General features: G+C 38.5%; 1 protein-coding gene and 1 long non-coding RNA gene across 3 annotated transcripts; one reads left to right on the forward strand and one right to left on the reverse strand.

Annotated features, from left to right (window-relative positions):
• Positions 1-3411: 3411 nt before the first annotated feature.
• Positions 3412-6794, forward strand: LOC132401555 (transmembrane protein 61-like). 2 transcript variants are annotated; one of them, XM_059983576.1, is made up of 3 exons: positions 3412-3479; positions 3814-4266; positions 5823-6794. In XM_059983576.1, exons 2-3 carry the CDS (start codon positions 3923-3925, stop codon positions 6142-6144), a joined length of 666 nt encoding a protein of 221 aa, XP_059839559.1. In that variant the 5' UTR covers positions 3412-3479; positions 3814-3922; the 3' UTR covers positions 6145-6794. The 2 variants fall into 2 exon arrangements, with proteins under 2 accessions (XP_059839559.1, XP_059839560.1); XM_059983577.1 differs by lacking the exon at positions 3412-3479 and having other exon boundaries at positions 3520-4266.
• A 7773-nt stretch (positions 6795-14567) lies between these two features.
• Positions 14568-16405, reverse strand: LOC132401830 (uncharacterized). Its single transcript, XR_009514722.1, has 2 exons — positions 16351-16405; positions 14568-15681 (listed from the first exon to the last, which is right to left on the reverse strand). It is a non-coding gene; the product is annotated as an uncharacterized LOC132401830 (long non-coding RNA).
• Positions 16406-16523: the final 118 nt, after the last annotated feature.

A 16523-nucleotide genomic window follows, 5' to 3' on the forward strand; every position in this document is an offset into this window, starting at 1 on the left:
ATCTTGGTGTCATCCACAAACTTGTTAATCCACCTATCAATATTTTAATTCAAATCATAGATATATATATATATATCTCAAACAACTCACTTCCACCCACCCAAGATATTTATGAGGAGTGCTGCATACGCAGGGTCCTTCGCATTATTAATGATCCCTCCCATCCATCCCACAATCTCTTTGACCCCCCATCATCAGGCAGGAGGTACCATAACAGGACAAGGACTGATAGGATGGGAAACAGCTTCTTCCCCCGAGCTGTGAAACTACTGAACTTCCTGCCACCACCCAGATCTCATCATGTATGAAGCCCCAGTCATATTACACCATTTACTTTATAACTTGTGACGTAAATGCACCTTATGTTAAATCTTAATCTTCTGGAACATATTTTAATATTTGTTAGTTTAATGGTGGAAATATTACTTTATGAGTTGTATGCAACTTATATGGCCTGTGTTGTGCACCTTTGTCCGGAGGAACATTGTTCGTTTGGTGGTATACATTTATACAGTTGAATGACAAACTTCATCTCGAACTTGAACTTAAACAGAAGCCCCTGCACTAATCCTTGCAGTGACGGACATAAAGCCCAAAAAACCGCCTTCTACCCCTACTATCTGTTTTATATGGGCAAGCCAATTCTGAGTCCAAACCTGCAATTCACCTTGAGTTCCATTTTAAAAATGTTTTTATCTCCTTAAACCTATGCCCTCTTGTCTTTAGTTCCCCTTCCCTGGGAAAAGGATTAGACTCACTGTGTCAAATAATAAGAATAGTACTGTATGAAGATCAGGCTGGGAGCAATTATAGGTTTTGCCTCCATTTGTTTCCCTGACATGTTTTGCACTACAAATTTCAGGAACGAAAAATTCAGGCGGAAATTTTGTTTTGAAATTCTTGCCATTTTTGTTACATTTCTACAGTATCCTGAAAGAATGTCAATGACCTTGGGATCCTTGTCTGATCTTCCACTCATGCTTGTGTACAAAAGCATGGCTGCGATTCTTATTTAAATAAGCATGTAGGTGCAAATTTATAGGATATCCTCTAACTCCACCATATGTAACACATAAATGCAACACCGTGTGGCCACCAGTATGAAGCCTCCATTCAAAATTGTTTTTTATTTTTGTTTTTTTTGTTTTTATTTTGTTTATTATTTTGTAAATTGTTTATTTCAAAGGAACTACTTTCTTTTTAACTTGCATTACTTCCTAGTGGTTAATTTCGTCAAATAAATCATGAATTTTCAATTACTGAATTTTCAGTACAACTTTAGAGGGATGATATTAAAAATATCCCATATCTCCTGTATTAGGAGATGAGAGCTTCATTTGCTATGATTAATGCCCAGATGTTGTGGAAAAATCTACAGCTGAAATGAAAAGTAAAAGGTGCGTGTAAATCCTGTATGGCACCAGCTTTCACATTCAATTTCCTTTTGCCATTGTGTTATACACAAAAGGAAACTGTCCCATATTTAATCTAACAACATAGCTCTAGTTTACACTGATAACATGCTCCCAACAATGACTTTGGGCAAGGCCATGCCATTTACCTCAAGAATTTCTCTATGTCTTATATAATAGTTTCATAATCTTTATAATTTTCACTCATTTCATCTTCCCAATTTCATATTGAATTTTTCCATTAAAACATTTCCTCTGGTTCTAAATATTTGTTAGAATCTTAATCAATCCCATGTTTACACAATAGTGCCAGATTCTCCCCTTCCCCAACTCCAACTTCCCCATTCCTACTCTCAAAGAAATTGTTACCATTGACAGTTTCCTGCTTCCTAGACATATTTGTCAAGGAATGTTAATATTTTCACCATGGTGTTTTATATGTCTACTCTCAACAAATGTCAGTAGGATTTTATGTCAGTAGGATTAACAGAATCCATCTAATCAGTAGTAACATTTCACAATTTTTACAAAGGGAATGTTAAAATGACAAAGGTTCAAATTTCAAAGTAAAGTTATTATCAAAGTACAGATATGTCACCGTATACAATCCTGACACTCATTTTCTTGCAAGAATTCACATTAAATACAAGTCAATAGAATCAATGAAAGGCCACATTCAGAACAGACAAACAACTAATGTGCAAAAGACAACAGCTGTGCAACTAAAAGAGAGATAATAAATAAATAGATAGATAGATAGATAGATGAATAAGCAATAAATACCTGGAAGAAGAAATGAAGAGTCCTTTAAAGAGAGTCCACAGGTTGTGGGAACAGTTCAGTGATGGGGTGAGTGAATTTGAATGAAGTTATCCTCTCTGGCTCAAGAACTTTAAAAGTCCCACATGCTGAAGATTTCCTTGGTTTTGAAACCACAGCAATTCAGGAGAACTTACAAAATATACAAATATGAAAAATATACAATTCATGGGAATGCCTTCCTCCTTGTTCTTCATTACCACCCTGAGAGTATTGCTACAGCTTTGATTTGTAGCTATGGCAACAGTGAAAGCATAGTACAATGGTGATGCAGTGATTAATCATGTACCATACTCCTTAAGGTGATAACAATCCATCAACCTTAAAGTAATATTTAAGCTTGCAGCAAGTGTCATATTCTAAAATATTACAGTTATAATCTGAAAGTAAGAGTTAGGCTGTTAGTAATTTCTGAAAACATCTTTGCACAAATATCCAGAACTCTCTACCCCTCCATCCTCTAAAATCTGGTACAATAAGAACTGGAACCATCAAGACCATGAAACCATAAGGCATAGAAGCAGAATTAAGCCATTTGGCCAATCAAGTCTGCTCTGCCATTCCATCAAGGCTGACATATTATCCCTCTTCACCACATTTTCCTGCGTTTTCCCCATAACCTCGACACTAATCAAGAACCTATTAACCTCCACTTTAAATATATTCAATGACTTAACCTCCACCGCTATCTGAGGCAATGAATTCCACAGATTCACCAACCCCTGGCTGAAGATATTCTTCCTCATCTCTATTCTAAAAGGACACCTTTGTGCTTTGAGGCTCTGTCCCCTGGTCCTAGACATCCCCTAATCCTCTCCATGTCCACTCTGGGATGCAACTGATAGATTTTGAGAGGTAAAGTTCTTCAGAAATTTGTAGAAAAAGTGAGTAGATTAACTTGAGGAATGGATTATAGTCTATCTCAATTTTGAGTCAGGTACAAGGTAGAATGGCCTTGTTCCTAATGCCTGTATTTTCCCATATACTCCTGTATACTCCTGAAGCCACATGAATTTCTTTACAGTTAATCTTGCTGCCAATTGTTTTGTCATATGCAGATTTTGATGTTGTGGCCTGTACCCAAGATCAAGTCATTTACATATATTAAGAGCAACGGTCCCATCGCTGACTGCTCAGGTATGCCATTAATGCCATTAATGTCTTTCAAATCTTGAGCAATGTCAGCTCCGTTTCAAGTAGTCATGGGGGGTGTAGTTACTGCAGAAGAACTTTTATTTTATCATCTATGTAAGATATATTATTTTTCTTTAACATATAGAACACTTGCACATTCTTGCTGTGCTTACCTGATGTCGATTTTGGGCAACTAAAACGTAGTTTTTCAAAAGTCACATCTTGTGTGTTAAGATATTGATTTTCAATAAGGAATGAAAATGTCGCAAGTACCCACAGTGAATTGGGTTAAATGTGAGCTACAGTGATATTTCCTCATTTTTATATTTTTTGTGCTTTATGATAATTTCTCATCATTTTGTAAAATGAAATCTGATTATTGCTGTGTTATTTGTTATCACTTTATCAAGAGTGATGTCATTACTGTTTCACTTCCTCTGTTTGCAAGGATGTCTTCAGGGATTGGGCCATGGCTTTTCTAAAAACTAAACAAGAGACTTCTCAGCCCATGTCAGATGTCTTCTTCAACTGGACTTCCAACTTTGTACCCAAACTAAATGGCGTGCACCCGACTACGCAGTAGACTCTCAATTGGAGGAGGTGTTCTTCTTATGTCTGCAGCTGTTTGTTTTGCCTGGTGGAGTGATAACAAAACAGCTCTTGCAACAAGTCCAGGAATCTCAGTCAATGAAAAAGCGGACACTATCATCCACCAAACCTCCTTGAGCCCACTGCTGAGATTACTGTCTTTTATGTTCTGTTTGATTGGAGGATTCTTGCCTCTTTTTGGCTTCCTATGGTTTGTAAAAGTGAACAGGCAAATGTCCAGTGGATACAGGCAATGGAATAGATCAACCTCATATCCCAACACCATGGAACAGAGAGCCAACTATAGGCACAGGTAGGACAAACAGCAGACTAGTTTAGTATAAGGAACAAATTCCATTAAGTTGATTAGGCATTATTTTTGAGACACTATTTTTCAAACATAGTCGATGATGATTGGAGCTGTGCAAAAAAGAAAGAATGACACCAAAGAATGATAAATAGAAGTCACCATCAAAGGAGTTGCGACTAAAATGCTACTTTACAATATAATGGTGATAGGTCGAATAAATGCTAAAATTATAAAATAGCCACCATCCATGCTGCTAACATCAAGAAGGAGATATAGGAGCCCTAGGTCCCACACCACCAGGTTCAGGAAACGTTATTGCCCTTCAACTATCAAGCTCCTGAACTAGCATAGATAACTTTAATCACCTCATCTCTGAACTATTACACAACTATGGACTCACTTTCAAGGACTATACAACTCATGCTCTCAGCATTATTTTCTAGCTATCTGTTTATGTATTGTATTAGCACAGGTTGTCTTCTTTTGCACATTACTTGTTTGTCCATCTTTTTATTGTGTAGTTTTTCAGTGACTCTATTGTATTTCTTTGTTCTACTGTGAATAACTGCAAGAAAATGAATCTCACTGTAGTAGATGGTGGCATAAACATAATTTGATAATAAACTTACTTTGAACTTGGAGCTACTTCAGAAAGTAAAGAAAATCTATTATATTTTATTATTTGCAGAGGAAGTATGATAAATGTAAACAAAAATTGAATGTCTCCAAGTTCCAAAAAGATTTTCTGATGTCATAGTAATAGATAAAATGCTCATTTTACCTATTTAGATCAAAGCTTGCATCCATGTATTTGGCCACATTCACATTTTGCTGGAAATTGCACATTGTGCTTTAATGTTGAGTAACCTAGTGCCTCAATTTTGATTTTTTAAAAACTTTTACTTTAGTAGAACAGAAGGGTAACTAATTATTTTAGGTAATTGATATCACTAATTTTTAAAGGCAAGAGTTTATGACATTTGTTCTGAAAATAGGAATTAGACAAGTATTTTTTAAGAAGAGTCCAACATTCTTCCAATATTCTGCTCAAATATGTACCTCAGAATCAGAATCAGGTTTATTATCACTTATATATATTGTGAAATTTGTTGTTCATTAATTTGTTGTTTTGTGACAGCAGTATAGTTTAATATATAAAATGGACTATAAATTACAATAAAATTATACACACACACACACACACATATATATATATATATACAAATAAAATAAATCATATAATAAAGAAAGCAGATATAGTGAAGTAGTGTTCATTGGTTCATGGTCAAGAAATATGATGGTTGCAGGTAAGAAGCTGTTCCTAAAATGTTGACTGTTTGCCTTCAGGCTCCTGTACCTCTTGCCTGAAGGTAGCAATGAGAAGAGGGTATGCCCTGGGGGGAGCGATTCCTTGATGATTCCTAGCTGCCTTTTTGAGGCATCATCTTTTGAAGAATTGCATGCGTACCTAAGCATTGTACACATGCTTATATCATTAATGTATTTCAGGTGAAATTTAAATTTTTGTCTTGAATATTTATTGCTCTTTCTTTTTCTAGTGATCCTAATAACCTACAAGCCTGTTTGTACAGCCCGCTTTGTGAGGAACTCAACTGCACATCAGTGATGATGATGCCAACTAACAGCCTTCTGATTCCAGTGGCATCTGAAGACCCAGCTCTGCCTCCATCATATGAAAAGTTAACAGGCACTGGCAGGATTCAACTTCTACCCTGCTCACACGTCCCATCTAACAGTGCACTCCCACAGAGGGAGCAAATTCAGACTTTGCAGAAGGAAGAACTTAGACCAGGCTCTCTAACATCAGCCGCCAATAGCATCCCTCCACCCAGTTACAACAATATCCATTTGCATGTTTGATGATGTCCAGAAGACCAACATTTTCAGTGGCCATGAATACACCATTTTGAACTTCTAATAGAGTATTCTTTTCACTTAGAAATTCAATAAGGTTTCTTTTTTACTTCCTAAGTTAGGTGTCCATGATTCTAGGTTCTTTTGCTTTTTTTTTAAACAGGTAAAGCTGAACCATCACATTAGGATAGTTGTTCTTCACAATTTCTCAGTTAAGCAATGGAAACCACCATTGCCAATACCAATGTAGCTTGGGGTTCTTGTATGTATAATGTGTATGTTGTCAGAACATAAGTATTGGAATTCAACTGATGTAGAGCGAATTAGATTAACTTTTTCAGAAATCTGTATGCATTTTCTGCTGTTCTAATAGCTAGTTGTGAAGAGTATGTAATGTGAAACAATTTAATTTTAAGTTAATTTACAAATGTTCCTAACTTCAATGGATAATATAATTCTATCCATAGAACCTAAAATGTTAAATGTTTCATAGGAATACCTCTTTAACCATTCTTCTTAGAACATGAAAAAAAAGTTGTTCCACTTCTTGGTGGCATGATGATGAAAGTAAAATAAGAGATTCTTGTCAGCTCACTGTGAATCTTTTATTTAAATTAATTTTATTTTACCATTCTAATGTTCTCTTGTATTTTACCAACTGTACTTGATTAGCCCAAAAGGAATTTATTAGTCTCCTTAGAATGGTGCTTAGAATGATGCTTACATTTGACCCACATGTATTGGGCCTAACAGTTTGTATATGTTCTGCTGTATAATAATCAAAGGGTCTGTAATTCTGGAATGCAGTCTGAGATACTTCATTGGTGCCACACTGACCTGTGAGCCAGGAGATTGAGATCACACCCAATTCAAGAGCTGTACACAAATCTTTTCTGGCTTTGGTACTAGAGTTGTGGTGTGCCTTTGGAGGTCGCATTTTTCAGGTGAATAATTGAACTCAGTTTCAAGTGGATGTGAATGATCTATTGAAGGCGAACAAGGAATTTCTCCACGTACAAACATGTAAACCTCAACTACTGAAAGCAATGATTTTATCAATTTTTGCATTACATTTGTGAGGCATTGTTCTCCACTCTCCACAAAATGACTACATCATTTCCTATAGCAAAAGAGCAACTATGCCTAAAATACATACCTCGAGGGTATGTTCATGGTCTTCTGCTGCTGTAGCCCATCCTCTTCAAGGCTCAACATGTTGTGCATTCAGAGATACTGTTCTGTACTCGACTGTTGTAGTAGGCCCTCTGTTGATCAGCATTGACCATGAATGTTATGTCCTAGCTGTCTATGTGATATACAAGCTAGTATGCAAGCCAAGGCAGTAGGATATGGAAAGCAAGCTGTTGTCCATGCGGTAGGCTCCCTCGTTCTGTGCAGCTGATGAATCCAAAGGAACAGCAGAGACCAATACAGTTTGGCACCAGCGGTGTCACAGAAGTTGCCAGTCAACTTTGAACTCAAAGCAGGCCAGCCTCAGAGACTCCAGCTCTGGATTTTTCCTTGAGGTTTACTCCCAAAACCTTCCCCAAAAGTGGATATAGCCACAAAGCAGCAGAGGTTTGAGATTAGAGTTTTCCTTCTCCTAGATGAGCTGCCAGCCACGGCACATGAGCCCATCTGTCTGAAACAACTGTTTTAAGACACCAGTAATCTACCTTTGTCCCTCCTCCTGTCAGTAGAAATGGTTCCACCAGGCTTACTAGTGTTATGAATGTGAAGCAACTCTGAGGGGCCGAAGGGTACAAAGTCAACCCCTCCTTTTTGAGAATCGCAAGATCGCTATTAATTCGGGTCTGAGACCCAGGAAATGAGAGAGAGAGACACGCAGAGTACACAGGGTTTGGAATGTGTCCTGGCCTCAGCGAAATGGAACCACTGATAACGGCCATTGTCTCTTGGATTCAGAATTGTGTATTGAGTACTGTACTATTCAGTGAAACCCCTCGGAGACAACCAGAGTGGTCTGGTTGAGGGATTGCATCATCCCAACCTGATTGACATCTGAGACCCCGTGAGTAGGGATAAAAAAGGGGTCTGGGGAACAAGCCCTTTAGACGCACCAGGAGAAACGCTAGAAATCCCGTGACAGCGTTTTATAGCAAACGCCGGTGAGAGCTGGTGTGTGTCCTCCCTTGCCAGGGTGGCGGGCTCATCACGGAAGAACGGTTTAGCTAAAGGAGAGGCCACAAGTGAAAGGCCACGACAACGAGACTCCTGACAGATCGAAATCATAAAAGGAAAGCCGGCAAGTTTTTCTCCAAATCTCTCTCTCTCTCTCTCTCCAACCATTGCAACACAGCGGTCCCCAATGGCTGCAGCCTGCATGAACTGAGTGAACTTTATATTTCCATCGGACAATGCATTATCCCCTAGACAACGATAGAGCTTATTTCTTATTGATTATTATTATACCCGCACTTTTAGATTTAGTATTGACGACGTATATTATCTGTATATTTGCATTGATATTATTTTTGTGTATTTTTACTAACAAATACTGTTAAAAATAGTATCATCAGACTTCAACAGATGTCTCCATCTTTGCTGGTAAGTGACCCAGTTACGGGGTTCATAACACTAGCTAAGCCACATGTGAAGGCTAGGAGCTGGACTTGGTTGTTAGCGCTAATGGAGACGCACACCTTTGGGAGCATTTAAAAGGTAGTGGGAGTTTATCCCCACTACCAATCCAACCATGACAAGTTTAAGGAACCACTGTTGTAATGTGTGGTTATTGGAGTTACTGCTGCCTTCCTGTCAGCTTAAAACAGTCTGGCCATTCTCCTCTGACTGCTCTCATTAACAAGGTGTTTTTGCTCACAGAGCTGCCATATACTGGATGTGATTTGTTTCTTACACCATTCTTTGTAAACTCTACGGACTGTAGTGCATGAAAATCTCAGGAGATCAGCAGTTTTTGAGATACTCAAGCCACCCTGTCTGGTACCAGTAATTATTCCAAGGTCAAGGTCAAGCTTGCATTTCTTGCCCATTTTGATGTTTGGTCTCAACAACTGACTGAACCTCTTGACCATGTCTGCATGCTTTTATGCACTGAGTTGTTGCCACATGATTGGCTGAATAGATATTTGCAGTTGTATAGGTTTATCTAATAATTAGCAAGCAGGTGTACCTAATAAACTGGCCACTGAGTGTATTGGTATTATGGAGCTTCATGAAAGGCATTATATATCTGCATTTATTTTGCAAACTCAATAGATTAGAGCAAATCTTCTGGTCACATGATTGGAGTAAGTGATCAATGTCAGGGTGCACCCTTGCAAGGTGTCAGGCCCAAATTGTGGCCACCTAGCAGTATATTTAAATAAAAATATAGTCCAACCAAGGGCAACATGTAGTAAGACCATTTAACTCAACCATTCAGATCTCTCTGCAAAATGCAATGTTATTGCCATGAACCCAGTTGCCACACAGGAGAAGATGCCTGCAACCCTGCAGCGGTGAGCAAATCCATTCCGTTGGATGCCCACTTGCTCATTTGGAACCTGGAAAGGATCTACAATTCAGTGAACAACTTAAAGCAACTCTTCAGCTGTTGGAAATCACCTGAGCTTTTTTTTTTACCTTTGTGAATTTCCAAATATCTCAGAGGAAGATCTTGAGCTAAAATCTCACGAAGCTTTACTGTGTTGTAATGGATTAGATTCCTAGGGCAGGGTTAGAATTACCCCAACAAATCGGTCCCAGTGATTCAGATATACAATGGAGGGCTTTACTGAGTCTCCTGCCCCTCCAATTAATGAAGGGTTTAGCAGGATTCTTCAATAAAGTAAATTGATTCTGCAGACTCTGTCTCAAATACTTAGCATTTTGTACTTTTCATATCTTGTATATTGTGACAAATAAATAGTAATCTGTAACAGATGGTGTCAGAGTAAATCATTTGCATGAGCCTGCTCTCTTGTATCTTGTTTAGATTTCCTGTGACTGAAGGAGTGATTTTTTTTTTATTTTAAGAAAAGGAATTGGATATGATATGCCTTATAGCAAAACTGTACAAGGGATCTATGTTGGTCAAAGCATTCTGTCAATGAAACATGTTTCACAACACAACGTCTCCCTCCTGAAATTATGTTAAGTCATAGATTTCACCATAAGTTGCAATTTAGAAATGCTCTGAGAACAAAACATAACAATGGGCTGCAAGTAATCCTTCAGCTGGGATAGATTTTAAGGACTTACTAGGAAACTGGGTTTTTATCTCTAATAGTTGTATTAATTTCTAAGTTTTTATGTTGATGTTTGCTTGTCCAGGGGTCATTCAATGGCTTTTCATTCTTAATTCCTGTTACTGCAAATGCAAGATTGCAGAGGTCATGTTTTGAGATGAATTCTAAAGAAGAGAAGGTGTATAAAGAATCTCCCTCGCAGATGCTGTGTAATGTTCTGTTGAAGCCCACAATTCCACAGCTGATATCATCTCACCAGGGCAGATATAATTCTGATGCAAGTTCCTCTTCTGAAAACACAAGCTATGGGACAAGTTTAGATGCCATTTTGGTGGGAATGGACCAGCTGGGCTACAGGGCCTGTTTCTGTGCTGTGTACAAACCATCTCCTTACGGCATTGCTAAGACAGTCTGATTGATATTATAGAAATCCTTCACAATCCGATCACCGTACCCCACCCCACCACTTCTTCTGAAACCTGAGGATCTGGCAGATCCAGAACAGATTTTTCTTCTTTGATGTCATTACTGGGCACCATGGAGTTCTGGCACATACTTGAACACAGTAGGCAACAGTGGTCTGGATTGTGTCTGTGTGCTTGCAGGATTGTTACACTATGACAGGAACAGCACAGGGAAGTTCAGAGGGGATCACCATCAGAAGCTCATTATAAGACTATAAGACCAGAAGGGATAGGAGCAGAATTAGGCCATTCAGTCCCAACAAGTCTGCTCTGTCATTTCATCATGGCTGCTTCACTTTCTCTCTCAATCCTGTTCTCCTGCCTTCCCCCATAACCATTCACACCCTGACTAATCAAGAAGCTATCAACCAACCTCTGCTTAAATATGCCCAGTGACCTGATCTCCACAGCTGTGTGTGGCAATAAATTCCACAGATCCACCAGCCTCTGGCTAAAGAAATTCTTCCTCATCTCTGTTCTAAATGGGCATCCCTCTATTCTGAGGCTGTGCTCTCAGGTCCTAGACTCCCCTACTATAGGAAACATCCTCTCCACATCCACACTGTATGGACATTCCAACATTTGATTAGGCTTCAATGAGATACCCCCTCATCCTTCCAAACCAGCGAGTACAGGCCTAGAGCCATCAGATGCTCCTCCTACAATAACCATTTCATTTCCAGAATCATTCTCACAAACCTCCTCTTAATCCTCTTCACTACCTTCTCAATGCTGGCACCCTCAAAATGAGCCTTTTTCTCTTTAATCTACAATATAGATGCAAGCATTCAGTCCCTTATTACAGTTTGCTATTTCTTAATGTCGAAATCCTCACCGATGGCATTCTGAATTTTTTCCCGTATTATGACCTCATTTATTTGTCTCTGTCCCTTGCATGGAATTTTCCATTCCACCTAAATCCATTTAATTCTAAACCTAATGGTGTGAATAATTGTACAAATTTTCTTGAGAATTAATTTGCATTTTTCCCAGAGTTAAATTAATTAACTGATTTCCACTTAAAGGTTAAGATTAGCACCGTAATTCATGTTCCATAACTGATTTTTAGCATGCATGTTTGAGTAATAAATTTCATTTTATCTTTGTGTGATAATTTGACAACACAAATACATCATGATAGGAAGAGATATATATAATCCCCACGTTTAAACTGAGATTTAAAAAAATTATTTACTGCCTGTTATGCCTCTGGTGCTTGGGGCTCTACCTCTGTCTGCCCTTGGATATCTCCTCAATTGTGCCCCAGGTGTGGTTCAGAGTCCTCATTTCTGCCTCTACAGTATGGTGCCAAGTTGCCTTTGGTCTCCAGTGTTTCCTCCGCACTTCAGGGGTCCAATGAAGTGCTGCTTTGATGATAGAGTTAACCTCTCTTCTCATCACGTGTCCAATCCATCTCCAACATTTCCCCATGATGATTGTGGCCATGTCCTCTTGGTGACACTGAAGGAGCAGGCTGTGGTTGGAGGTCTTTCTTGGCCAGAAAATATGAAGGATCTTCCGGAGATTCATGGTGTGGAATGACGACAACTTGGCAAGTTCGCTCTCTGCCAGATGTCAGCATTCTAGATCGTGCAAGAGTGTAGACAGTACTCAGCTCTGGTACAGCTTCACCTTGGCGTGGACATTGTGCTTGGTTGATCCCATATGCTGCTCATTGATCTGAGATCCAATATTATTTATCACAGCATTTCCGTGTACAACAGGAGTCAGTTTCTGTAATCAGGATCTGGCCAATATTCCAGCAGAGTGGATCTCTGCAAATTCTAGGGACTAGATTCCCATCCCATTGAAATCAGGTAAATAAATCTGTGAGGTACCATAGATATTTGAGGACTCTGATACCTGAACCATTTCATCACTCAACCCACATCACTGACTAGAAGGGAAATTGTAGAATTACTACATGGTATTTTGTTGCTTACAGAAACTGCAGCTACAGTAGCTTACTTTTAACCAGTCGGGAAGATACAATAATTATAAATAACCATAATTTTTGATGCAAAAGTAATTTCATGAAGTGAAAAAGTATTTGACCACAATCACATAACCAGGCAATACATAAACTAAAATAGTTCAGAACAGCTATCATGTTTATGAGAAAAACACTAGCCAAAGCAAATTAAAACAATTTTCTTCCAAGTTATGTGCTTGGTTTAGTTAAACCTGAACTCAGCCCTTACATGTTTGAATTAAAAGACAAAATCTATGATTAACTCAACTATGTTTTCATAACAGCTTTGTTGACCCTGTAACGCACCAACAACCCTTAATCATCTGGTTTGAATGAATAAAAATGACGGTCCTGAAATGAATAAGTTAATACATGCCAAGGGTAAAGAAGAGCAGAACAAGGGCAAAAACATCATGTTCCAATACCCTTGGTGTTTGCTATAACAGAAGGAGCACTTACAAAATACACAAAAAAACCTTCCTGCATAATTAACAGCAATAATAATCATTCAAAGAACTATGGGCTGGGAAATGTACAATTCTGCATTCTTTATACAAGCCATGATTAAAGTGCTGGAAGTACTTCACAGATGCAGTTTGATCGAATAAGTATTTCCAGCACTTTCTGCTTTTAGTTTGGACTTCCAGCATCTGTGGTTTTCACAGAAGGTGAGCTGCCCTGATTTTCAGCTGTGTCTATATATATTCTTAATCATATATTTGTTCAGCCGACATTTTTACACCTTCATCTGAAAGTGAGAGTGGAATCAGAATAAAGAAATCACAAAATATGACTCATCTTAAACCTGCAGATGCTGGAAATCCAAGTAACACACACAAAATGCTGAGGAACTCAGCAGGCCAGGCAGCATCTATGCAAAATGATACAGTCAATGTTTGGGCCGTGACCCTTCACAGGACTCATCCTGGCTGATTCCAATAGGGCAATTATGCCTCTAACTAGTGAAACAAAAGGCCACTCCTAAGATAGTCAGTCTATTCTTAAGTCAAGTGTTTGCCAAACACCAGGTAATTTACTTCTGAGCAGAGGCCACCTTATGATGGCCAGTTTGTGGCAATTTTTTAAATAATCTATTAAAACAAAAGGAATTCAATATATGAAGCAGAGATATTCCTTAACCATTCCAAATTTCTGGAAAAAAATTATTGGTCTCATGTACATCAAAGCTCACAGTGTAATGCATTGTTTGAGTCAAATCAAATCAAATCAAATCAGTGAGGACAGTTCTGGGCAGCCCGCAAGTGTCACCTTGCTTCCAGCACTGACATTACATGCCTACAACTCACCAACCTAACTGTACACCCTGGAAACCAGAGCAACTGGAGATAACCCGCGAGGTCTGCAAGGAGAACCTGTAAACTCCTTATAGACAACAATGGGAGTCATACCTAGCTGGCGTACAGCTGGTGTGCTGTAAAGCATTGTGCTAACTGTTAAGCTAACGCACCCACCAATTGTAGTAAACTATGTATACCTGTCTGGAGACGCCTCCCCCCCCCCTGCACCCCCAGCTGACTACTCCTGTGGCTCCTCCCACAGACCCCTGTATAAAGGCAATTGGGGCACTGCTCCTCCCTCAGCCTTCAACATGGTCATGTTCCCTTTTTCGCTGTTAATGAAAGCCTATCATTCACTTCCAGTCTCCTAGAATTATTGATGGTGCATCACCAATTAAATGTAATTTCTGAATTAAATCTGCAGGCCTTATGTTCAGAATAAACAAACAATAATTTTACAAAAGACAACCATTATACTCAGATGCAAGGATTTAACTGCTTTTATGTTCACTGTTCAAAAGGGGAAAAAATAAGAAAAAATAAAGGATCATTGTTTAATTCATACATGCATAAGGCAGAGGTGCGTCAGAAACAGATTCTTGTACAACATAACCAACCAAACAGAACCTAAAGAGTTGGTGCATTATAATAGATAGGTTGATAGTGCAAAGTAGCAAAGCATTTTCTTCATTCTCAGGATGTAGTCCTAGTTGATGTGACTAATATTTATTGCTCATCCCTGGCTGATCAATGAGAGGCTTGATATAATTAATTGGCTAGCCAGAAAACCCCACAGGGCTGTTTACACTCCATTTGGAGTCTGCCAGAAGACAGATTGGTTAAGGAAGTAGTTCATTTTCCCTATAGAACAATAGTGAATTAATCATCTTTTTTTTAAACTACATTGGAATTTTCAGGTCAAATTTACAATAATGTTTTTTAAACTGCAGACTCAAATTCTTATGGTGGGATTTGAATTCATACTTCTTGATTATTAATGAAATTGTAATTTAACTATTAGATAACTGGCTGTTATGGTACCTGCGCATTTATGGAATGAGTTCAGTTCCACAATAATTATGAAGACATTTAAGTAACTAGGAATTTGTATTTATAATTAGGGATTCCCAACATGGCGCCCGTGGACCCTTAGCTTAATGGTATTGGTCCATGGCATAACGAAAAGTTTGGGAACTCCTGATCTAGATGCTGGAATTTCACAGTACATCACAGCCAATTAACTGTTAATTAATTTATTATTTTAATTTAGGGAAATCCAATATATACCCAGCAAGCTCCACCAAACAGCAAATGAAAAAAAAAATTGTGCAAAGAAATTTTGGCAATGTCGAGTAGCAGATAAATATCTACAGTAGGAATACAAGACAGGTATAGCCTTGGTTTTTACTTCATCCTTTGATGCTACTTTCAATGGCAGAGGACTCCACATAGCCTTCTTCAGTTCTCTGATCTTCGCTCAGGCCAGATATGGAGTATTGTGCCAGGCTCTGGTCACTGCACCACAGGAAGTACGCGGAGTCTTTGGAGAGGGTGTAGAAGACCTTCCTGAGGGTATCGTCTGAATTTGAGGGTATTAACTGTAAGGAGAGGTTGAACAAATTAATTGTTTTCACTGGAGTGTGGGAGGCCGGGGGTGGGGGGTGACCTAAATAAGGTATAAACTTATATGAAGCATAGTTAAGTGGATTGTCACAGTTTTTTTGCTGGATAGAAATGTCAAATATTGAATGGCAAAAGTTTAAGGTGGGGGCAGTGTAAAGGAAATTTTGCAGGACAAGCTTTTTTATACACAAAGAGTAATGGTGCTTTGAACACATTTCTGGGGAAGTGGTAGAAGCTGATGTGACAAGAATGCTTAAGAAGCATTTAGACAGACATATTGACAGACAAAGAATAGAGATATGGACTTTGCGCAGGCAAATGGGGTTAGTTTAGATTTGATTCAGGGTGGACACAGACGTTATGGGCTGAAGGGCATTGCACTACACCGTTCTATATTCTTTGCTTTCTCTGGGGACTTGAATCTGTAAACTCTTTCTCTAGAAAGTTATAAATAGGGAAGATATTTAAAAGTCACTTTCTGTTCCACATTAAGGCTCTTAAGCACCATGAGATGGTCTGATTAACACAATGCAGCTTTATTGTTATTATAAATAATCAGCAATGGAAAAAAAGCAAAAGAAAGTCATATATCTTACTGCATAACAGCAAATATTTCAAAATCTTATCTATTAAATTATACAAACCTAGCAGTACATTTGGCATGGTTTCTCGTTCAGATTGCTGTGATGCAGAATGTACAGTACATTCAAATTAGAAGTTTAAAAGGTTAAATATTTTGAATGGAAATAGCTAACTAACAACATCACGCCACTTACACCCCTGCAACTCTGGGCACTAAACAGGTTTTCCTTTCCTT

Source organism: Hypanus sabinus, chromosome 11 (genome assembly GCF_030144855.1).
Source record: "Hypanus sabinus isolate sHypSab1 chromosome 11, sHypSab1.hap1, whole genome shotgun sequence".
Classification (NCBI taxonomy): Eukaryota; Metazoa; Chordata; class Chondrichthyes; order Myliobatiformes; family Dasyatidae; genus Hypanus; species Hypanus sabinus.